At 41.1% G+C, this 24,419-nt stretch overlaps 1 protein-coding gene across 1 annotated transcript in view; it reads left to right on the top strand.

The window, feature by feature from the left end:
- Positions 1 to 1,942: 1,942 nt before the first annotated feature.
- Positions 1,943 to 24,419, top strand: part of SNRK (SNF related kinase) — a 63,802-nt gene continuing 41,325 nt past the window's right edge. The window contains 5 exon segments of the mRNA XM_070359698.1: positions 1,943 to 2,043; positions 5,161 to 5,210; positions 15,331 to 15,392; positions 18,921 to 19,040; positions 19,136 to 19,609. Of these exon segments, the coding sequence (XP_070215799.1) occupies positions 1,954 to 2,043; positions 5,161 to 5,210; positions 15,331 to 15,392; positions 18,921 to 19,040; positions 19,136 to 19,609 (796 nt within the window). The 5' untranslated portion in view covers positions 1,943 to 1,953.

Consider the following 24,419-nt stretch of genomic DNA (forward strand, 5'->3'; position numbering starts at 1 on the left):
TATTTTTTTACCCTTTACTTGGCTATGGGGTTCCCTGAATAGTGATACCTCCCTAAGGAGAAAAGTGCAAGGCCTCGCCACTGTTTTCCAGCAACAAAGGAATGAATTCCATAAGCTCCTGCTGAACATACTGCTAGAGTTAGAATGTGTGTCAAAGTGAGATGATTCTTTGAAGGTCTTTGTAAGCCAGTAAGCCAGTGTTATCCCAGAGTTGGGGCCTCGACTCAGGCCTGAGGGGCAGAGGCCCATAGCCCAAGGCTTTCCCAGCCAGTGACATCACCCCATGCCACAGTGTTAGGGTAACTTGGAGTCCTCCTTTAACCCCCGTCCCCCACTTAAAAAAAAAATAAGCCTTTATTAGATACTTTTTATATAGCAAGACTGTTCTAATTATTTTATTTTTGCTTTTTTTAAAAAAATTGGGAGTATAATTGCTTTACAGTGTTTTCTGCTAAAAAGCAAAGTGAATCAGCTATATTTATACATATATTCCCTCTTTTTGGATTTCCTTCACGTTTATGTCATCACAGAGCAGAGTCCATTCCCCTCTGTGCAACCCCATGGACTGTAGCCCTCTGTCCATGGGATTCTCCAGGCAAGGGTACTGGAGCGGGTGGCCATTCCCTTCTCCCTTCCTGACCCAGGGATCGAACCTGCGTCTCTTCCTGGACTGCGTCTCCTGCATTGGCAGGCGGGTTCTTTAGCACTAGTGCCACCTGGGAAGCCCCGCTTAACTTCCGTTATTACCCTGAGTGTTTGTACCTCCCAACAATCCACTCTTGCTTTCCAGTCATCTTCAGACATGCAAAGTAGATGCCCAGGAGACAGTCTGAAAAAACTGGCTTCTGACGTTTGCAGGTCAGCAAAGACAATTGCTCAAGCCATCTAGATTTCTTTTTTCCCTCCAGTCGATCTAATCACATTTGGAACATCTAAGTAGCGCACCCCCTCCCCCGCCCTCCACGCAGTAGTTTGTGCCCTTTTTTGCCTGGGGTCCTCTCTTGGGGGAGGGGTGCAGGGCTGGGAGAATCCGAAATGGAAAAGCAGGTTGGAGGATCTGACATCTGGCGTGTCACTTATTTCCAGAAAGCAAGGGAAGCTGATCTCCATGGCGCGCCAGGCTTCCAAGGATGGGAGATGGGAGCGCCTGCCCCTCTCTCTCACCCTCCCAAACTCTCCACTCTGGCCATCGCTAAGCTCCATTTGGGAGCCTCCTGCCTAGTGACCATGGCGCTGAACCATCCGGGGCATAGTTAATGCCTGGCATGTTCTGAGTCCCTGACTTCACATGTCTTAATACTTCTCACGACCTTTCGCCTTTTCACGCTTTTCCTGTGGAGGCAGCCTGGCCTGGCAAGGGTCTCCTGCTGACCTTTAAAGCCAGCGTTGTGTTCAGATGCTGGGCTTTTCTCTTTTTTAAAAATAGCACAAAATCAACACAATTCCTTCTAATTGGGTTCCCAGAGAGAAGAAACTGTAGAGAAAAAAAATATGTACTTATATTCGTGAACGTGTATTTTTTTCCCGCTGTTTGTTTAAACCTGGGCCGGGGATGGGGGTGAACCTTTAGAAGGGTGAAGTGCCTGGTGCCGTCAGACCCCCGCCCCAAGACGCAGAGTCCCGTGAGGACCCGGTCCCTTCCCTCCGATTTCCGCCACGGCTCGGCTACTTTTCTGGGCCATTGTCCCGTGTCCCTAGTGCTTCCTCTTTCATCAGCTTGCTCTTGCTTGGGCGCCTCGCCCGCTTCCTACCGCCAGCCGCAGCCCAGACTCGCTGGGGTCGAGGCGCTGCCAGGTTGCCCTGCAGCAGCTCGCGCGCCGAAGCCCGCAGGTGCGCCCCGCCCCGCCCTCGCCGCGGCCCCGCCCCGGCGCCTGCGTCACAATGACGCGCGTCCCGCGCAGGCGCATCTCGGTCCCCCACCCCCTCCCTGCGGCCGGCTGCCCGCTTGGTATTATGATTAGTGCTGGGTGCGGGGATTCGGCGGCCGGGAGGGAGTTGTCCGCGCCGCGGCCGCTGCGGACGGAAGCCCGCCTGCTTGCTGAGGTAGGCGCGAGCACGCAGTGCACCCGGGAGCGGCGGCCGTGGGCGGGGGACGGGCTGGCCTCCGCCGCCGAGTGACCCCAGCGGTTGCCGGGCTGGGCGCCGGGGCCGGGGCGCCCGCCGCAGGCGGAAAGTAAGTTGCGCGCTCCGCGCTCCCCGCGTCGCGGGCCGGGGAGGACGCGGGCCCCGGGCTGCGGCGGCCCGGACTCCGCGCGGCGGCGGTGCGGCCTGATGGCCTGGAGGCAGGCAGCGGGCAGCGGCGGGGCCCGCGCGGGAGCGGGCATTGCGGCGGCCGGCCACGGGCTCCCCGAGGCCCTGCCCTTGCGGCCGCGGCGGGATTGCGGCACCTCGGGAGGTGCCCGCATCCCCGTGCCCCGCCCCGGAGCTGGCCGAGTGCGGCGCCCGCGGATCCCCGCGCCCAGGTTCTCTCGTACGGTGTTTTCTTCACTAAAGGTGTTTTCCTTTTTCAAAGGAATCTGGAGATCTGGCGCAGCAAGGGGATTTCTTGCTAAAACTGCAGCCGTACAATAGAATGGGGATATTGTTGTCTGTAGAGAAAGGGCATCGGGGTAAGGAAGGAGGAGCAGTGCCGTTCCCGAGGGACAGCTAGAATTTTTCAGATTGGAAAACCTCCGTTCTTTTCCATAGTCATCGCCTGTTGATTCCTTTCTGGACCGTTTTACAAAACCCTTCCTTCCGTTTGCTTGGACTTGGGATCCAGGAAAGTGACAGCCTTTTATCCTGAGTAGGGTTTCTGGAGCTGTGCTGTTCTTAACACTTGGGTCAGGTAAAATTCGGTAGCTGTATAGTGAGTTCGGTTCAAGTCCAGTATTTGGAGGGGTGAGGGGGGATTTAGCAGTAGGGTTCTTCAGCTTCTGGACGTCTAAGGGTATAGGATTTTTCACACTATCTAGTTACTTTCCCCCGTTCCATTTAATTGAGTACATTTTCACAATCTTAGGAGCAGGTGGTAAAGCTGACTTAATGCGTTTCACGTTTTATGGTGAAAGGTGAAGCGTGGCTAGCAGGTAATAGAACTGCAAATGTTCCGCGTCTTGATCAGATTCCACCTGATTCCTATCAAACACCAGCTGCCTCAGTTTGGGTTCCTTGTATGGGGTTGAGGCGCTAGTCCCAAATCAGTCTAATTTATCAGAATGTGTATCAGTGTACTTTAAAGCCTGAGGTTGTCAAGGCTTATGTAATCAGTTTGTTAATTTATAATCTTGTTACATTGCTCTCCAGATTTATAAAATCATTCCCTTAAGGAAATCTGTCCTCAACGTCTGCTTAAATATTTTTCTTGGAATTGGATTCCTGAAGAGGAATGTACTGTACTAGTGGTGATTAAAGCAAACTAATTAGACAAGTTTCTTTAAAAAAAAAAAAAAATCACGTTCTTTTATTCGACCAATTGTCTCTAGTAGGAAAACAGATGACATTCCCATTCTACAGAACTAAAAATGAGAGAAATGACATTCCCAAGGTCACTTATTGAGTCAAGTCACTTACTGAAGCAGTATGGTAATTGAAAGTCAGGTGCATTGAGTTAACTTTTCTGATTTCTCCATCTTTAAGGTTTTCCTGGCAGGGAACTTTGCCACCTTTCTATTTTTTTTTTAATTTGCAGTTTTGTTTTTTTTTTAAATCGTTTTCTTTAGTATAGAAAAGTTACTTTCACTGTATTTTTTTTTTTCCTCTGCTCTTCTGAGTAAGTTTTTCTGTATTATTGCAGTAAGATCCGTTGTAGAAAACATACAAGGACTGAGAAGTTACATAATTTTTATTTTTCTAGAACAGAAGTATACATTGGGCTGTTAAGGTTCAAATGTAATCCCATAATCCTAAAATTAGGGCTTTTGAATGTCCGTATTAGAATCGAAGGGCTTTCAGATATTTCTACTGGTTGCAGGAAATATTGTGTGTCTAAACTTTACTATGGGTGTTTCATACAGAAAGTGAAACTAAATAGAAGGAAAAAAAAACTATTTGGGGAGCTATTGAGCAGCCCAGGTTCTAAGCATTGGTATAAATAAGGCTTGGTTGCTTCTCTGAAGCAGGTTTTCTGAGCTTAAGAATTCATTACACTGCCCAGGAAAAAGGTACACTTTCCACATGGTCAGAATTTTAGGAATTAAAAACATAGATGAGGAACTCTAAAGAATTGATTTTACTGCATGCCAGCTGTTGGCTTAACCACCAAAATTTAGAGTTTATAGCCAAGATGCTGTTATAAGAAAACTAATTATTCAGAATATAGATACTTCCCTCTGTGTGTGTGTGTGTGTGTGTATGCAAGACTATTCTTAGAGCAATTTAGGTGGAAGAATCGAGTGGTTTGTAGCAGTTTTGAAGGTAAACTAAACTTCTGATCATTTATTCATGGAGCCTTTGTCTACTTTGGGGGCCCTGGGTTAGAGGGTGGCAACAGAAAAGTGAATAAAAATGAGATCCTGTCTTTCAGGCTCTTGTGAATTACATTTACATGGAGGTAAACAAAGACAGTAGGGTCAAATGCTGTGATGAGGCAGAGGCAAAACCCCTGGGCAGGGAGTCACCCCTGGGCAATTGGACTGGGGAATGCCTCACAGAGAAGGCGATGGTTGAACCAGTCTTGGACAGGTAGAGTTCCTAGGCAGAGCAAAGGGGAAAGGGCTCCAAGGGTTTAGGGAGGTTGAAAAGACAAGGTCAGATGGTGGAGGAAGGATTTAGATCCAAGTGGGTGAAAGGAAGCCTAGGGGGTAGAGACAGTGCAGCTGTTTTTGTTTTTTTTTAAGGCTGTAGAAAGGAAGGGGGCAAAGAAGGGCAGTAGGTTTGGGTTTGAAGGGGAGGATATGTTTGGGTATTTTGTTTTAGTTTGGGAAGGGCCAGTATAAAACCTCTCATTTAATGACCTCATGAGTGAGCGCTGAAAATGTGTTGTCTGGTCCGGATAATCTGGAGCTGCATTATTCTCACTGCAGACCATTTCCTCATCTTGTTCTCCTGTATATCTGCTTTGGGTTGAGGCCTTCCATCCCGTGGGAAACCATTTCTTGCTGGTGGAAGGGGAGGAACCTGACTAAAGAGGATTCCTGCTCTACCTTCCCTGAATGTTTATTTCTCTGCTGTTACTTCCAGAGCCTTCTGAGATTCTCCTTTGGCACTTCCAGCGTTTGGCCTCCGCTCAGGTAGGCTCTTTCCTGACCACGCAGGCCTCTCTCCCTCTCCTTACTGGTTGTATCCTCTTACCCACACTGCTGCCCCATGACTACAGCAGTTGCTTCAGAGTTGGAGGGCGCTGGCTGCCCATGTACCATGTTGCTTTCTGTTCTGGAGTGTCTCCAGGCTCAAAGCAAGATTAGTGGGAAGGGTGTCTGTCTGGATGTCCAAACACGCAACCCCTTAACTACACGTGGGCCTGAAATGTGATGGAAGTTACGAAATCACAGAAATGTAGGTTACAGGACATGTAACTGGTCAAACATAGCATAACTGGCCTCAGTTTCTCAGTTGTTGTCACGCGGTTACCTGTCTCAAACCTAGAAGACTGTCAGCTCCTTGGAGGCAGAGATGCCTCCTCTTTGATTGCTGTATCCCCAGACCAGTGTTAGGCCTCATACGTAGTCAGTATGCCCAAGAAATGTCCTGGTGAAGAAATGTGAAAAACCTGAACTGTAGTTTGCTGCCCATTAATGGATACCATACCCATTGTATCCAAATGGGTTGGATAGAAATTGCTTCCCATTCATAGAATCCCAGAGCTAGAGGCAGATCTTCCACTCTAGAATAGAAAGCGGTAGATGCTCAGGGAATGTTTGTTGCCGTCCTGTATTCCCGGTGTGAGTCAATGCCCCACCTGCTAGCACTCTCCACTAGAGTCATTCCAGATTCCCGTCTTTGCTTTGCCCCCTGTGCATTGAGTTTCTGGATTCTGCCTCCTAAGCGCGTCTCCGCCATTCCATCCTCCTCACCACTGCCCAGATTCAGGCTGCCCTCACTTTTAAGTCTTTAATCATTTTTCTGGAGGCATTTTTCACTAGTCTCCTCACCTGTGTTCAGGCTCTAGTCTTGCCCTTCCAATCTGATCTTCACTTTGCTACCAGAGTGGTTTGTTCAGCTGTCATCTCTGATTGCCATTCCCGTGCTCAGGATTCTTCTTTGGCTTCTTAGTGCCAGCTTTCATTTGTTCACTTAATAAAGTGTATCTATATATTTCAGGCAGATGCTATACTCGGCGGGCCCAGGGATGCAGAGCTGAATAAAGCAGACGTGTCTTACACAGGCTGAATTTATCGTGTAGTCTAGTGGGGGTTACAGATTATTAATCACATAATCACAGAAATAATTCTGTAACCACAACTGTGACACAGGCCATGATGGAAGAGGGCATAGTGCTGTGAGAGGGCACAGGAGCTGGTGTGCAGGAGTATAGCAGGGCAGGGAGAGGCAGTGGTCTGGATGGTGGCCTGTGTGCTGGCCCTGAAGCATGGCTGGCCAGGTGTGAGCAGCATCCGCTCATATGCATGGGACACAAGGACCTTCGGGAGTCCGGTCCTTCCCTGCCTCTCTCTCCCCTTGTCTCATACCCTGTGCTCTGTGCGTGTTACTGTCCCAGTCACACTAAGGCCACTTTTCCACCTCAGCCAATTTCAGTTCTTATCTTAAACAAAATAATTTCTTTGAGATGCCTCCTGTGAGCTCCCAAAGGCAGATTTAGGGGAAAGAACCCCTCTTCCAGCCTTCCTGTCCCTGTGAGAGGTGTAAGCAGTGCAGGGCAGTGGCCTTCCTGTTGTATCCAGTACAGGCCTCAGTACAGGCTACAGTACAGGGGTGGTGTTCTGGGCCAGAGAAGGGTGAGGATAAGGGTGTCGGAGTAAGATGGGGAACTAAGTATACAACTCCTCTCAGATGTCAAACTCTCTGAAAGGGAAGCCAGTTGTGAAAAGCTGGGGGGGCGGAAATCTGGGGTGATTATAATCCCACTGACACATTGCTGATGTGTATTATCGCCTTTTGCCTTCATAATTGTCCCAGGTGGTGCTTATCTTTGTGTTATAGACAAAGACATGCCTGTTGACAGAAGCGGAGTATCTCCTTGGGCTCCAGATCCTATGGTACTCGTTTATGCTATGATGCTGCTCCTCATATTTGCTGAGTAAATGAATTTTGATAATTTTTAATGTGCACCTCTGTGGTTTAGACAACGAGAAAATTTGGCTCTGTGTCACTTTGAAATGTGACGCTTAGGTTGCTGTCCCAGCTCTTCTCTGATGTTCCCTCCCCTTCTATGTACAGACTTATCTCTTAGGTCATTATATTATTTTCATATTGCATAGGTAGGGAAATGTTTAAATAGTATATCTAAGTGGGTTTAATATTTAGACACATTGGTTCTTTTGTATTAAGGAGAGTACACTTTAGGTAATGTAGGTTTCACTCAGTATAATGTATGTAGGTAAAGTTCATTTTAGATCTAGGACACTATACTAACAAATATTCATTGGATAAATTATGAAGCTTAGAGTGTGCCATATTTATGGGTCTCTTAAATAGTCCAAAATTATGAAGCTTAGAGTGTGCCATATTTATGGGTCTCTTAAATAGTCCAAATATTGCACAATAATTTTTTTTAATAGTGGACGAAAGTTAAGCGATTGAATTTAAGAGTTCTGCTTTGTGTTCTATCTCATTTTCTGCAGGTTAAACAATTCTCTTTATTGGTATAAAGTATTACGAGTACTACTGAAGACATGTAGAATGACAATACTCAATCTAGTGTTTCAAGGCATGATCTGATCCTTTGTTCTCCTCTTTTATGAGTATTTGCTAATCCTCTTGTGAAGGAAAATGCTTTGTTAGAAACAAATGGAGAGAATGTAATTTGCAAAGTACATTAAAATTGCAGTTTGGGTAAGGATAAATTTTTTAAAGCAGAAGATAGAGCCTTCTTAAATTGTACTTAAATGATTTGCTTGGTGTTGACTGTTCTGTGCCATCGGGGAGAAATCTTGCCATAACAAAATAGTATACAAACTGTAAAGATGGAAGTTTTTCCCAAGGTGCCATTGCATTTTTAGATGACCAGTAATTCTCAGTCTGTCTTTTGAATGGTTATTTGCCTGTTGTTTCCTTTCTCAAAGTGTAGTTTCTAAACATTTCAAAAAGTTTTTAGTGGAACTGTTTGTTAATAATGTTTATTAGGTGAGTCCTTGGTGTCGCTCTTGTTAGTTGATGGCTGGATCAGGTAACTCGGCATGGCGCGTCAGAATTGGAGGAAAAGCAGAATTGTCAGAATAGATTTATTTTAGTGCTTCTGTTTTCCTGGGAATTAGAAAGGCCCAGATCAAAGTGGGGAGGCATTGTATTATTGCAGGAAAAAATACAGGGCTCAGGAGTCAGCTCAGGCAGCCCTTACCTGGACGTAGGACTGTGGCATAGAAGACTTGATCCTGTTTGGCCTTCCTTTCTGTTCCATAGATGGGGTGTGATACTTCCATCACATTCCTGATGGTAAGGAATAAACTACAGAACAGATGTAAAGAATTCAGTGCATACATAGATTCCCAGTAGTTAAATTGTTTATTCTTTTTTTTTAATTGTTTACTTTTTGAAACCTGCATTAAAACAAAAGTAAACTTCTCAGATGGGCAGTTGTGGCAGTGAAAGATATTGTTAAAACTTGAAATGAGACAATGAAAAGAAATGTCAACTGTGGTTTTGCTATAAGACTCATTTCTATATAAACCTGTAAACCTGTTTAGTTATAAGTTAGTAGGTTTTTAGGAAAGTAGTATGGGTAATGAGAGAATCCAGTAAGTCAAAACAAAAATCGATATTTTATGGAATCTTAAGGTGAACAGTGAACTTTTATAATTGGTCTGAATTTTCTAATGACCTTATTCTTCTGTTGCTTTCATGTTAAAAACCTAGAATTTTCCTTCCTTTTGAGGCCTCACATCAGCTCTGTGATGTGAAGCTCCTTCTGTGCATTTTTAATTCTTTGATGACACTTGAATTAATCTAAAGTACAGTTGGAAGGGACTGTGGTGAATTTAGTCTAGCAAGTTTTCCATTGATGTTGAGAGACTGAGAGTTCATCACAGTTCCCTAAATGGTGAAGCTCTAGGTAGCTTTCAGGATCAGCCTTCCTAACCCTGTTATATTTATAATCTCACTTCTGCCCGCTGGCCTGACTTCACCCACCCCACCACGTGTACTCTGCTGTCCATTTCTCCTGTTTCCAGAAAGGGTGTCCCACTGCTCCTGGTGAGGGCTAAGGCCTGATCTGTGGGCTGCCCCATCCTTGGGTGTCCTGCCTTTAGTATCCTTTGCTCTTCCTTTGACATAACTTGCCCAAGTTTTCTAAGTCACTAAGTCATGTCCAACTCTTTGCAGCCCCATGGACTGCAGCACGCCAGGCTTCCCTGGCCATCACTGCCTCCCTCAGTTTGCTCAGACTCATGTCTACTGAGATGGTGATGCCATCCAACCATCTCGTATAATTATCTTTTTATGTGTAGATAACTTATTTGTAAGATTCTCAAGGACTAGGGGACTGTATTGTCCCCCGCAATTTATCCCCCACAATTAGGGCTGAAATATTTGCTAATAAAAAATTAGACTCAGTGTTCCTTCCTTAGCCTGAAGGAATTGCATACTTTGTCCCTCAAAGGAGGCAGAATATTTCATTGAGTATGTCTGTTTATTAAGATTATATAAATATATATATTTCAGGGAAGTTGGTTTATTTCATTGGTGTCAGTTGAAAAGTAAATTGAATGAATAATTATGTACAGAAATTCAAAATTTTAGTAACCTCTGCCTTTCCTAGGTTATAAAGGCAGCACATATTCACTGCTAAAAATTTGAAAAGAACAGAAAAGTATAAAGAGAAAAAAAAGCTGTAATTTTAACATTTTTTTAAAAGTATATATGCAGACAGATTATATGTTTTAAAAAAATCTGGGATCCCGTGCCATGAAATTGAGTGTGTGAATTTTACTTAACATTTTATTGTGACAATTTCCCATGAGATTGAATAGATTCAAAATATACCAGCAGAGTGTTGTGTTAGGTGTACCATTTTCTTACTGTAGATCTTTTGGTTATTTCTGATCTTTTTTTTTTTCAAATATAAATGTCCCTGAACGTTGTGACTAGGTATTTGTCTGTTTCTTTAAGACATAAATCTATTAGTAAGATTATTAAATCAAGGATATTAATTATTTTAAGGCTTTTAATACAGGTATTGCCAAATTGCTTTTCAGAAAAGTAATCTGTGGTGCCAGCAGTATGAGAAAATTCCCAAATGCTTCTGCCTTTTAAGTCAAAATCAGTGAAATATTAGGTGCCGATATTTTTGTTCATGGATTAGTTTTTTTTTTTCTTTTCTGACATTCTTTTTTGAGCACTTTTTCATGACCATCTTTGTCACATCAGCAGCAGGGGGTATAAAAAAGATGATATGGAGTTAAAATGAATTTTGACAGTATTAATAAAAGCTCTGGAAGAGAGATTTAGATTAAATTTTTTAAATGCTCCATAGATTCCACCTTACATTCTGTTTTCCTGGCAAAGGAGCAATTGTGGGTTAGCTTTATTTATTTTGGAATAATTTCTGGATGCTAACTTGTGCTTAAATCATTATTTATTATGTGGGCACTTTATACCAGAGCTGTCACCATACTAATTTTTAAAGACTCATTTACCCTCAGGTAGAAATGGTGACATGCCTAGCATTTTTCAGCACTTTAACGAGAGGCAGTTCTGTTGAAGAATTTGAACTTATTAGCTGTGCTGCTGGTCAAGGTTTTGTGGCTTGGATGTTAACCCCTTTCTCTCTACAAACGCTAAGTGCTACTTTCCATCAGTTAATAGATTGTCTGACTCCTCCTTTCATTCAAATCCCTGGAATATAGCTTGCTCTATTTAGGGAAAATAAAGATTTCTTAAACCAGCACTTTAAGGGATAGGTCTGCATTGGCAACCCAGTCGCTGACTTGAGAGACTAGAGCAGACTTTTCAGCCTGGCATTCCTGGTTACCTCCAGTGGCCCTGAGTCCATTAAAATTGACTGCCAGGAAGAAAACTTTGAGGACATACTTTAGTAAACAGTTACTTTACCTTCCCTTGACAAATGCTTTATTAGACATTTGGAGGTACGTTTTTGCCAATCGGGCCATTTCTCATAATAAATGATTGAAAGCTTCTAATTTGCAGTTTCTGTCTTGATTCCATCCAGTGGCTACAGGCTGATTGTGATACCCACATAGTAATAGACACCCAGTCCAGTGAAGAACTCTAGATTCTTCCATAACTTGGGACCTGTTGACTTGTTTGTGATGGTTGCTTCTTCTTTTTTCTTTTTTTGGCCATGCTGTGAGACATGTGGGTTCTTAGTTCCCAGAGCAGAGATTGAACCCAGGCCCCCTGCATCGGAAGTGCCAGATCCTAACCGCTGGATGACCCTGGTTGCTTCATCCTTGCCTTATAGCCTATGTTAATTATGCCCAGGAGGAGTACCAGTCCAAAATTGCGGAGTACTGTCTACTTTGGATGAAAAGAACAGCAACGGTGACTGCCACTGGGATTGCGTTTCTGTTTGACTTGGAGGTGACTGATATTCCTGGAGGACTGAGTCTACTGCCTCCTTTTCGACCTATACTGTTTCTGTTCTAGGTATCTTTGAAATGTTAGCAGTGAGATCAGGGCAGGCAATTTTCGTGAAACGTGCATTAGTTCCTCTACTTGAGTTGACTTTTCTCTAAACGTAGTTTAGTCTGACATTTCTTATGAGTAAGAGTTACAGTTTTCATATTTTTGCTGTTTGTGAAAGATACCAGATAATTTCCATGTATAAGAAGCTTAAATACAGTTTTAGCATGGTTGTATAAAAACTCATCTCTTAGATGTCTATATTGGAGGGCGAGCACTGGCACAGATCATTTTTTGAGGCATGTAAATTGTTTGGAAGGTTTTTCTGTGTTTGAATACTAGTGGTCTGGTTTAACAGGGGAAATTTATAATATCCCAAAGTGTAGAGAGGCTATGGAGTACCCTAATTTTTGCATATGGCCTTTTTTGTGTGACCTGCTTTCTCATGCGATGGCTTGCTTGGTAATGATGACCCACACGGAACCACCTTTGTTGAGCGTGCTGTGTGAGTTGGAGACACACTCCAGTGGTAAAGATGTCAGTGAAAAGCTAGAAGTGAGTTTTGACAAGAATAACAGGGTGCATTCCAAATTGACAGTAGGTTTAACAGAGGCTGGTTTTACAACTGTTTTCAGCAGCTTGCAAAATGTGTGTAGGGCCACCCACACTTCCTTCCTCTTCTCCAGCCACACCCGCACACTTCAGTTGCTTCTGCTCTCTTCAGTAAACTGGGAGAGCATCAGTGTATTCTTGCAACACATACCAGTACTTGTTTCTCAAACACGAATTTCCATGTTATAAACACCCTCGACTGGATGGTCTGTTTCATTTAGGTCCAGCCGCGTCATATCCATGTATGAGCAAATGCTATCATAAGTGAGAAGACCACTTTAGAATGGCCTGATTTAGGGCTCTTGCTGTTTTAAAAGATGTCATAATAGTTAATGTAGTCATTAAAAATGGTGATTTAGAAGAACAGAGTGCATGGAAAAAGTTCATCCTGTAGTAGAGGAAAAAGTAGTCCTGTGACCTCATATACAATAAGCTTTGTATAGAAGCCCAGGTGTAAAGAATGTAAACTTAAGCCTGAAGAGAGGCTATCCTTGATGTTATAGATGTTTTTTGTTTGTTTTTCATCTATGGTGCTTTTCTGTATTTTCCAGATTTTCTAAAGTGAACTTGTTTTGTGGAAATACTTAGAAAATGGTTGCAACTTCCCCTCATCCCCAGTGTGTATATGTGTGTGTGTGAGTGTTACCCCATTTTGTGTCTGGCATGTATTATACATAGAAAATAATTTGGAAGGCTGTGTCCAAAATGTTAACAGAGATTATCACAGAGGATAGAATAATGGATGATTTTTAAAAAAAATGTCCCCCCCTTTTTTTGGCCAGTATATATGTTCTGATTGTATTGTTTCTTACACTGCATAGATGTTTCTTTCATAATTGAAACAAAAATACTGAAAGGAAAGTAATGGGTCAGTTGAAAAAAGAAGAATATAAAGAAGAATATAAAGAAGATATAAAGTTATGTATAGAATGATCACACCTAGGGTTTGGGGGAGGACGGATACATGTATGAGTATGGCTGAGTCCCTTCACTGGTCACCTGAAACTGTCATAATATTGTTAATTGTCTGTATTCCCAATACAGAAGAAGAAGTTTAAAGAAAAAAGCAAATAGTTAGATTTTGTGGGGTGCTTTATTGAAAAATCATCAGACTTTGATACCCAACTAGAGATTAATTTCTTTACCAATCTATAGTATCCATTTGCAGTTTAACACACTTTAGGAAACCAAGCAGTCCACGACTCTGTGCGACCCCACGGACTGCAGCCTGCCAGGCTCCTCTGTTCATGGGATTCTCCAGGCAAGAATACTGGAGTGAGTGGGTTACCATTTCCTTCTCCGGGGGATCTTCCCAACCCAGGGATGGAACCTGGGTCTCCTGCACTGCAGGCAGATTCTTTACCTTCTGAGTCATAGGGAATTTTGTGAAAATAGAAGAGAGACGATAGCTCAGTAAATTCAGTCTCTTGAGGTAGAGGGGAAGACTGAAGGAATTTCTACCTGGGTGGAGGAGATTACTATCATCATGACCGTGGTAGTGGTGGTAGCTAGTATTTACTGACTGCTCCCTCTGTGCCAGGCTTTATTTTAAACACTACCTTTATTAACTGATTTAATTCACCGCGACCTATGCCATGCTCCTGCTACTGATGTTTTCTAATGAGGAGACTGACCATACAGAGACGTCAGGTTTTTCTCAGGTCCAAGTGGCTAGTGGCTGGTAAGCTGGCATTCAGATCCAGTCATTAGCCTTAACAGAACCAGTCCTCAACCAAGCTGGACCATCACACTGCCTTGCCAGACTGTGGATGAAACTGTTGGAGAGAGAAGCAGGTGTGGGTAATGGGAGGAGCTATTGTATCTTACTTGGAGCTGAAGGAGCAGGTTGGCATCCCAGAGTTCACCTTTCTCTAGATGTGGGCCTGTGCCGTTGACTTTGCTTGGCCCTGTCTGTGTGAGCAACTGTCTGCATTGCTCTTCATCCCCTCATTCCCAGCAGTAAACTTGTTTTCACAGCCATCTTTCCTTCTTCCTCCTTTCATCTTTCCTACTTCCCCCAACCTCTTCACGTGCTCTTTTCCCAGAGCTCATACGAGCTTGAGCTTAATGATTACCTGGACTCATCTGTAGTATGTTGTATAAAGTGCCTTGGCCTAGTTTGAATGTTTAGAACTAGAAATTGTTAATACGATGTTCCAGTGTTGAGGAAAGGCCTGCAAGGCTGCCTTAGTTCCCTCCCTGTGTCCCGAGCTTAGGTATCAGTGATCCCCTCACATGCTCTTTGTTCCTGGAGTTTCTGTTTTACTGTCAGGTGGAAAGCCTCTAGTGCGGAGCTGTTGTGTGTGTCCCCCAGCGCTACTGTTGACTTTTGCTGGCCTTCTGGAGGACGGAGGGCTGGAGAAGTTGCCCTCCTCGGCTATTGGAGTGGGTATTTCATGAGCCAGAGAGGCTCCTGCAGGCATGTTGGGCTTTGAAGCCTGGCTGAGCAGCTTGGAGTCGCAGGCTGCTGCTTGTGGGGCAGGCGGAGCCTCCTGGTGCCTACCTTGCAGGTTCCTGGTGAGGATTCATCGCGTTGCGGATTCGTGCTCATTTCCCAGGAGGCATTTCAAAAACAGTGACTTTACTCTTCATTATTATAATTCCCTCCTCCTTCAAGTGGAATAATCCTTTTACTCTGTCTGCCTGAACCAATCTCCATGTATCTGTTCACTGTGAAATCAGTTCAGTTCAGTAGCTCAGTTGTGTCTGATTCTTTGCGATCCCATGGACTGCAGCACGCCAGGTCTCCCTGTATTGACCAGCTGTCAGAGTTTATTCAGACTCATGTCCATTGAGTCGGTGATGCCATCCAACCACCTCATCCTCTGTTGTCCCCTCTCCTCCCACCTTCAGTCTTTCCCAGCATCAGGGTCTTTTCACTGTGAAATACCTGTTGCCTAAAGACTCCTTGAACGGGCTGTAGTTGACAGAGGGGAGAAAAATAATGGAAGACTGGGTCACTGAAGACAAATTCTCCATTTTTATTTGTCTGTCAAGTTAAAACAAATAGAACTAAACTAGTATCTTTCTGTTTTCTTTTAGGAAAAAGAAGCGACTAACAAAACACAGTGATAACAAGGATTACTCCACATGCAATTTGCAGGGTATGTCTTGGAGTTGGTACACAGTCGCCTTTACTTTACATAAGCCACATCTTAACATTCTACATTGGTGTTCAGAATGATTTTCAGGCATTGCAAGATCCTCAGATATCAAAAATGATTTAATTATTTCCTGTGTTAAGTTGCTCAGTTGTGTCTGACTCTTTGGGACCACATGGACTGTAGCCCGCCAGGCTCCACTGTCCATGGGGATTCTCCAGGCAAGAATACTGGAGTTGGTTGCCATTTGCTCCTCCAGGGGATCTTCCCGACCCAGGGATTGAACCTGGGTCTCCTGTGTTGCAGATAGTTTCTTTACCGTCTGAGCCACCGGGGAAGCCTAATGGTTTCCTATACTAACTCAAAATACACTTGATAATATGATTAAACTATTTTAAAAAGTGTTGAATAACAAGGATATTTTTCCTTTCACATTTCAGTTATTTGTAACTTCCTGTTTTTTTGGTTTATAATTGTAGTTTGATAGACACTGAAAGTTACTCAGTCGTGTCCGACTCTGTGTGACCCCATGGATAGTCCATGGAATTCTCCAGGCCAGAATACTAGAGTGGGTAGCCTTTCCCTTCTCCAGGGGATCTTCCTAACCCTGCAGGAGACCTGGGTTCGATCCCTGGGTTGGGAAGATCCCTTGGAGAAGGGATAGGCTATGCACTCCAGTATTCTGGCCTAGAGAATTCCACGGACTGTATAGTTCCTGGGGTCGCAAAGAGTCTGACATGACTGAGCCACTTTCATTTCACTTCACTTTCAGACAATGAAAAAGGGATATGTGTATCCAGAAAAGTACCCAAAAAGTGAATTCTTTGATAGTGAAAGCAATTAGTCATTTTACTATCGGTAGCTTGTCATTAAGAAGATACCCTATGAGATTTTTCCCCATGAACTTACTAGTAGATTAAAAATTATTTCACTGTGCCCTTTTGCTAACCCACTTTTGGAAAGAGAAATGACAATGTGAATGGTGATTATCTGTGGGTGTCTGAGACCCTAAAAAAAAATCCTGCCCATATCTGTATATTCCTTTGTAATACATAAATCTTTAAAAAATAATTAAAATGTAAACCAACTGAAATGTGTTTATAAAGCCTTGATTTCTGTGCCACTTTCCAGGAATATATCTAAAGTGATAAATGAAAAAGTAAATATTATATAACTTGGGGGCAGCCTGAAGAAGTTTTTTTTGAAAGCTAAAGTTGCATATGTAAGCTTGTGCAATGGAAACATAAACTCAGGTAGAATTTTAAGAGTTATTACTGCCCTTATAATTAATCAAAGCTAAAGATTTAAATATAGTTTTCTGCCCCCTGGAGTTAGCTTAGAATTTTTGTTTTTGAAAATTAAATATGCTTAAATTAACTTTATTTTGGGGAACTACTATCCAAATAAAGAAAGATCTTTCCTCTTGGATTTTCCTGTTATCAATAAAATGAGCAGCTCAGATGACAAGGATAATACACAGTACAGAAGAAATTTGCTTTTTCTCTAAAGAGAAAGCCACATAAGCCGTATCTTAACAGTGCAGGTTTCTCATTTTTAAAAGTCTCAATAGAAATAGGATTTTGTTTCTGAAATTAATTTGCAGAAACAGTGTAGAACAGTGGTTAAAAGCACAGACTTTGGTGACTCTCAGCTCTTTAACACACTGGCCTTAGAGCCTAGGCCAAGTTACTCACTGGTTTTCTGCCTCAAAATGAGACTAATAATCCTATCTCTGGGGGCAGTTTTCAATTAAACAAAGCACTCAGAATTACTCTGAGGGTAATTTACAATTACAGAGAAGTTTGAGGTGGCCCCAGATATGTGATTCAGATCATTTTAGCCTGCATGGGAGAATGACTGTGAGAATATTTTTTTAACTTTCATGATATTATTACCCTAAATATAATATTGTTTAGAATGGTCATATGTTTATAAGAGGTCTGTGCTTTGAAATAAGAATTCAATTTGAACCTTCAGCACTTACCTGAAACACAATGCTTTCTTGGCTATAAAATGGGAATAATACTGACCTCTTAGGGTTGTTCAGATCCAATGACACAATCTAATCTGATTCAGTTTTTGCAGACATATGTAGTGGGTTTTCAGTAAATGTTAACTGTTAGCTTTTCTTCTGTTGTTTTAAGCAAAAATGAGATTTAAAGGCATTTAATGCTAGTGCTTAAAAAAAAAACAACTTTTATGTACATACAGTTTAGATTTCTGGGATATTATCACCTAAGTAGGGTAACTGCTCTAAGTACTGTTAATAAAAAGTTACTGAAAATGTGAAACTGCATATGGGAGCATCAGAAAAGGCTTCACTGCATGGATTAATGTGCACTAATAGGAAAGATCTAGTCTTAGGAGACGGCTGTATTTTTCATGGGATTTGGTTATTCTATTTAATTTTGGTAAAAAAAAAAATAATAGTGTGAGTTTAGTCTCTGAGATTTAAAATGATGTCTTAATTTGTATAATAAACATTTAAAAATTTTTCTAAGTCAGGGTCATTTATAAGAACCTATTTCTGTATTTTAAGGTTTATACTATAAAGGTTAAGAATTTTAAACTCGCATATAAAATGAGGTTTTTAAAGCCAAATAATCTTTAACATGCACATAGTTTAAATGCATGCTTGTGTGTTCTTGAAATGTATGCACATCGTGGTAGGTTTTGTTTGGGAGTTGGAAAACCATAATAGAAACAAGCATAACGGATAAGCACAAAGAATAAGTACCCATCAGTTAGCAAATATTGAAACACCTAATGTGTACCAGATACTGTTCTAGGTACTAGTGAGGCAAGAGCAAACAATTTACTTGTAAATATTTTGAAAAAAGTTGCATTTCAAAATTTGAAACAATTTGATTACTTGTTCTATATAAAACACTGTTCTTGGCGTTAGCAGAGGGTAGAAATAAAACATGGAACCATAGAGTCCTCAAGAACCTTGAGGTCTCAGGATGAAGATGGTGTGTACTGTAGCCTATAAGATTAAGACTACCTGGGGTGGAGGTGTCTCAGGTGCTTTGGAGATACAGGGGAGGGAGGTAGATGAAAATACCCCAGAAAACCAAACTATACTCTTCTGGGAGAGTCAGAAGTCTTTACTGAAGGGATTTTATATTAAATAGTGCTGATTTTGGAATAGCAGGAAGAAGTTGTTGGTTTCTGTCCAAGTGTATATTTGTTGTGTTTTCCCTTTCTAGTCAGTCCCAGACTTCTTTTTTAAGATGCTAATTGAAATTACTTTTGGAAAATATTCTTCTTTAAGTGCTTTTTTAAAGCATATCAAACTTGCCAGTTTTCTTATGACATCACTGAAAAATTGTTTAAACTGATTAACTTTGTAACAGTTTGCAAAATAAAACGGCATTTAAATGATCAAGCTTTATAATGTAAACCCTAAATCTGTAAATAGGTAATTATAAATGCTCCTGACTGATTTTATGTCAAAATATATTTATTTCAAATTGAAGCTATAAAAGGATAAGTCACAGAAAACTTAATTTTATTTCTCTTACTTTGTAGATGTCCATGACGATATTGAAAATGAATTCCTTATTTTCACCAGATATATGAGAAGATCCATTTTAAACAGTCTAAATATTTTTTCTCACGTCGGACCACCATGGCAGGATTCAAGCGAGGGTATGATGGGAAGATTGCTGGATTATATGATCTGGATAAAACCTTGGGTCGAGGTCATTTTGCAGTGGTTAAACTTGCCAGGCATGTCTTTACAGGTGAAAAAGTGGCAGTAAAAGTTATTGACAAGACAAAATTGGACACACTAGCCACTGGTCATCTTTTCCAAGAGGTGAGATGCATGAAGCTCGTGCAGCACCCCAACATCGTGCGCCTTTACGAAGTGATCGACACCCAGACCAAACTTTATCTTATCCTGGAACTCGGGGATGGAGGAGACATGTTCGATTACATAATGAAGCATGAGGAGGGACTCAATGAAGACTTGGCCAAGAAGTACTTTGCTCAGATAGTTCACGCCATATCTTATTGCCATAAACTCCATGTGGTTCACAGAGACTTAAAACCTGAGAATGTGGTCTTCTTTGAAAAGCAAGGTCTTGTAAAGCTGACAGACTTTGGTTTCAGCAACAAATTTCAACCAGGGAAGAAGCTCACTACGAGCTGTGGCTCTCTCGCATATTCTGCCCCAGAAATTCTGCTTGGTGACGAGTACGATGCACCCGCAGTAGGTAGGTACCTTTCAGTATTTGCTGTCTTGAATTCTACTGGCTGAAGTGTAGTTGGTCAAATCAGTTGTTGTTTATGTGAAAATAATTTCTAAGAGAATTTCTGTTAAATGGATCTTAGTAAACAGATTGGGTTTCATGACTTCTGTGTTTCACTAAAGCTGTCTGAGTTTATTTTACCTTATAGCTAGCTAATGTCTAAAGTATATTTGTTAGCACAAAAGAAAAAGAGTGAGTTACCTTTTAATGTAACCTCTCATCAGCCTGTTTTGTTTTCTTTTTAGGGTCTAGGTGCTTTTCCTATCTTTTTAGATATTTCTAGTTATTTCCTTCCTGTGAATACATTTAAACAGTCATGAGACCCGTATTAGAAAGGTACTGGGAATATGACAGTGTATAGCGTGAAGAATTCTGACATTGGGATCATTTATTGTGACCTTGAGCAGTGAACTTGACCTCTCTGCTTCATTCATCATCCAAAGAATAGATCAGATATGGGTATTGAGTGTTATCTTGTTTACTTTTCACAGTGACCCCTGTGGTGGTTACTGTCTATCTTCCTGTATAGGATAGAAAGTTGATAACAGAGTGCCTGCTGTGTGGTGAATTCCAAAAGAGTGGCAGCTCTTGGCATTCCACCCGCCTGCTCCCTTCACTCCAACACTTCCTCACGCTCTTACTCGTCATGAGTTACTCCGTTGTGACAGAGTGTTTATTGCTTTTCAGCTTGTGTCAATTTTGTCCCCTTGGAATCAGATTTGTTGTGAAGGTCATTTAGGAATTTATTTTCAGTTTTTAAGGATTTGTTAATCTGAAGGTGTGGTCAGCTTTTAAAATTTTAGGTTTAATTTTAGAAAAATAATCCTAATATTACATGCATATGATATCAAACTTCATAGATAATGAGCCTTTCATTTGCATTCTGATTATTTAAAATGCAGGTTATAGAAGATTAAAGGTACACATTGAAGAGTGCTGATCTTACGCTGAATACCCTGTGCACCAAGGCACTGTTTTTCATGTTAGACTATGTGTTCTGGAAAAGAAAGGGTTAATAAGTGGTTTCTACCCACTACAGATAACCAGGCTTCACTGAAGGCTTTCATTAGAATATTTGAGGCAGACAGTTTTTGATTAGTGGAGACTAATATGCAGATGAGGAAACATCAATGTGTCAACGTGAAAAGGATATTCAGCCTCACTAATAATCAGGGAAAGGCAAATTAAAACTATAGTAAGACACTGTTTCTTACTTTTCGTATTGAGCAAAGCTAAAGGCAGACAAAACCAAATGTGGGTAAGACTATAGAACATGAAGAACTCTTGTACTTCGTAGATGACAGTTTGTCGGTAACTAGTAGAGTTAAGTAGACATCCTGAGACCCAGTGGTTCTGCTTCCTGTGTATGCACCGTAGAGAAGCTCTCATATATGCTGGAGATTTTCAAAGAGTGTTTTTAGCAGTATTGACTGTTCATCAGCAGGAGAATAAATTGTTCATTATTCATATGGTGAAACTACAGCTTAGTGAAAATTAATGAATTATGTCAGCATGGCTGGAGTTTCACAAACTTGTTTAAGTGAGAAAATGAGTAAAGAGTACATACAGTATTAGAACATTTATACAAAAGTTTAAAACATACAAAGCAGTATGAAACATTGTTTAGGGCTGCAGTACATGCAGTGAAGTATGATGAACGTGAGAGATCAAGGTAGTTAACTTCTGAGGTGCAGGCCTGTCTACAGGATTTCAACTGTATTGGTGATGCTTATTTCTGAAGTTGGGCAGTGAATGCGCAGGTGTTCATTGTAATGTTCTTTTTTCCCTCCTCTTAAACATTGCATCATAGAACTTTAAATAAGCTTTTAAAAACGAAAAGAAAATTGTCTGAAAGGATAATCACCAGTCTGATAAATGGTTAACTTATGTTGGTAAAGTGGAATTGGGTAGAGTTCATTTTCATTATCTGTATTTATTTCCATACATTTTGTGTAATTGTGTGATTGAAATTACCATAGAATTGCTTTGGAAAACAAATGGAAAGTTGCATTTCTGTTAATGTAGTATTAGTTTATTATGCCAAAATCAATCACTGATTTTTCACAGATACTTAGCAAAATTAGTTGAGGATAAAGATTAGAATCTGTCACGTAATTATCAGATATTGTTAAGTAAAACAACTTTGGTTCAATTTTATAAGTTTTTTAAGAGTACACTGATCCTCAACATAGAAAATTAGTTCAGAAATTGTATTTTATTATATTCAAAGATTCAAATTTGATTTTATTTAACTGCACTTTTCTTTCTGTATCATTACTTTTTCTTTCACTTTTTATTCTTTCTAGGACCTTTGAGTTTCCCTTCTGATTTCCTTTTTAGTGTCTTGAAAGTTTTTTTCCTTTATTGTCCTGATTGCTAATGAATAAGTCTGACTGTGTGTTGTCTTCTCCCACAGTGTCTGGTAACATCTCAGGAATTTCACTCTGCAGTCATTGTTCATCGCTAAACTTTACTGCTTTGTTTCTTGTTGAGATTTTTTTGTTTTTTAAAAATTCAAAATGGATACATTTATTTTTTTAGCTATTTGGTTTTAACTTCTAATATTAGTATGTTACAGTCAAATATGCCTGATTGGTTTCTGCTTTGGAGAATATTTTTAGATTTTCCGTGTGGTTTAGTACATGGTAATTTTTGGTTACACTTCCCTGTGTGATAGAAATATTTGTATTTTTGGTACATATAAAGTTTTTATACATAATTGAGATTGTTAATTATGTATTTTGTTCCTTTGTGCCATGTTTTTATTCTTACCTGTTATTTTTTGAGAGGATTATGCTAGTCCCTTACTCAAGTCTGTCAGTTTTGTATTTAATCAGTTTTTGCTTGTACCTGTTATTTTCATGCTGTGTTAGGTACATAAAAGTCTGTATAATTTATTTTACATGATATGAAACTGTGCTTATTTGCTTATTGCTTTAAATCCCATTTGTCATTTTGTTTCAGGTTTATCTTAAACAGTATATGGCTTTATTAGGTGTGCATAATCCGTAAGACTTTTAATAGGTGAATTTAGTGCATTCACATTTGTTTTTTACTGGACTATTTGGACTTATTTGTGCCGTTCTGTATTTTTCACTTGCCTTTTTATTTCATTATGCCTTTTGCCGTACTTCGTTGGCGTATTCAAGTTTTCTTTGCTCTTCCTTTAGTGGTTTGCAAGACGTGCAGTCTGTTTCTCTGTATTCGTGTCTACTCTTAATGTCTAGAGTTAATATTTGTTTCATTCCCTCTACCATGCAAAAAACTATAGTTTGCTTTCACTTTCCTTTATTTGCTTTTATTTTATAAAAAAATTTTACTTTTGAACTTAATTTTACTAATTTTTTGGTTTACCACTGATTTGCCTCCCTTCTGTCTTAGATTACTTTTGTTTTGTTTTTAATTCTTTAGAGAAGATTTGTGAAAAGTTTCCCAAGTCTTTGTCTGAAAGTATCATCACATTTGAATGGTACTTTGGCTGGGTATAGAAGTACATATTGAGAATCGTTTTCTTTCCAACTTTAAAGATACTTTCCAGTCATCTTTTGCTTCAGATGCTATGGGGGCAAAGTCTCACGTGAGATTAATTTTATTTTCATTGTTGGGCTGTACTTTTCGTGTAATCTGTGGTGCATAGTTTCACTTCTAGAAATGCCGTTTTCAGTGGTTTTTCTTGGGTGTTCTGTTTGATGCACTTGGTTCATGTCTCATGCTGCGCTCACGTTTGCTTGGTGCTTGGGGATTGTTAGTTGTGTGCTTAACTTTTTAATTTCTTTTTGGAGATTCTCTTAAACGTGTCATTACTCAGTCGTGTCCGACTCTTTGTGACCCCATGGACTATAGCCTACGAGGCTCCTCCGTCCATGGGATTTTCCAGACAAGAGTACTGGAGAGGTTGCCGTTTCCTTCTCCAGGGGATCTTCCCGACCCAGGGATCAAACCCAGGTCTCCTGCATTGCAGGCAGATGCTTTACCCTCTGTGCCAAAGGGCAAATACACATACCAATGAGATTCTCTAGTAGTCTGCAAATGCAGTGTCTGAGTAACCTCCAGTTGATGTGGGGGAGGAGCAGAGGGTGGCCTGGTATCTGGTCTTAGTATTTGACAGACTGTCAGACCACCTCTGCCCCTGTGCCCACAGTCACCACCCTGACCTGGAACAAATACCTGCTTGTTCATGCTCAGTGAGTTGCAGAGTGAGAGAACTGGGTTCATTCTTTTTTAAAATTTTTTTGGTGGATTCATTCTTGTAGTGATTGTCTTCAGTGCAAGTCTTTCCTATTTTCAGACTGTCTTCTGGAAAGGGCCGACACAGATGCTTCTATCAGCTGGTTCCTCTTTTAGTCTGATCCTGTGTGCCATCTACCTTTGCTGTCATATCTAGAGATTTGTGGGGAGAAAGAGAGCTGGATCATACTCAGTGAGCTGTTGATTCCGGTGCCTCTGTTGACTTTCAGGAATGTGAACTAAGTTGACTTCACCGAGTTAGAAGGGAAGAGGAAAAAAATGGGATTATTCAGGCAAGAATGCTGGAGTGGGTTGACATTTCCTCCTCCAGGGGATCTTCCCGACCCACGGATTGAATCTGCTTCTCCTGCATTGGCAGGGGGGTTCTTTACCACTGAGCCACCAGGAGAAGACTTTACTCTGCTTTAAAAAGCAAAACTATACTATAGGTTTCTTCAAATATAGAAACTCTAAAATGAAAAAAACTGTTTCTCAGATCATGCACAGAACTTTTCAGTTGTAAAACCCTGACATTGTTTATATCTTT

Source organism: Bos mutus, chromosome 22 (assembly GCF_027580195.1).
Source record: "Bos mutus isolate GX-2022 chromosome 22, NWIPB_WYAK_1.1, whole genome shotgun sequence".
Classification (NCBI taxonomy): domain Eukaryota; kingdom Metazoa; phylum Chordata; class Mammalia; order Artiodactyla; family Bovidae; genus Bos; species Bos mutus.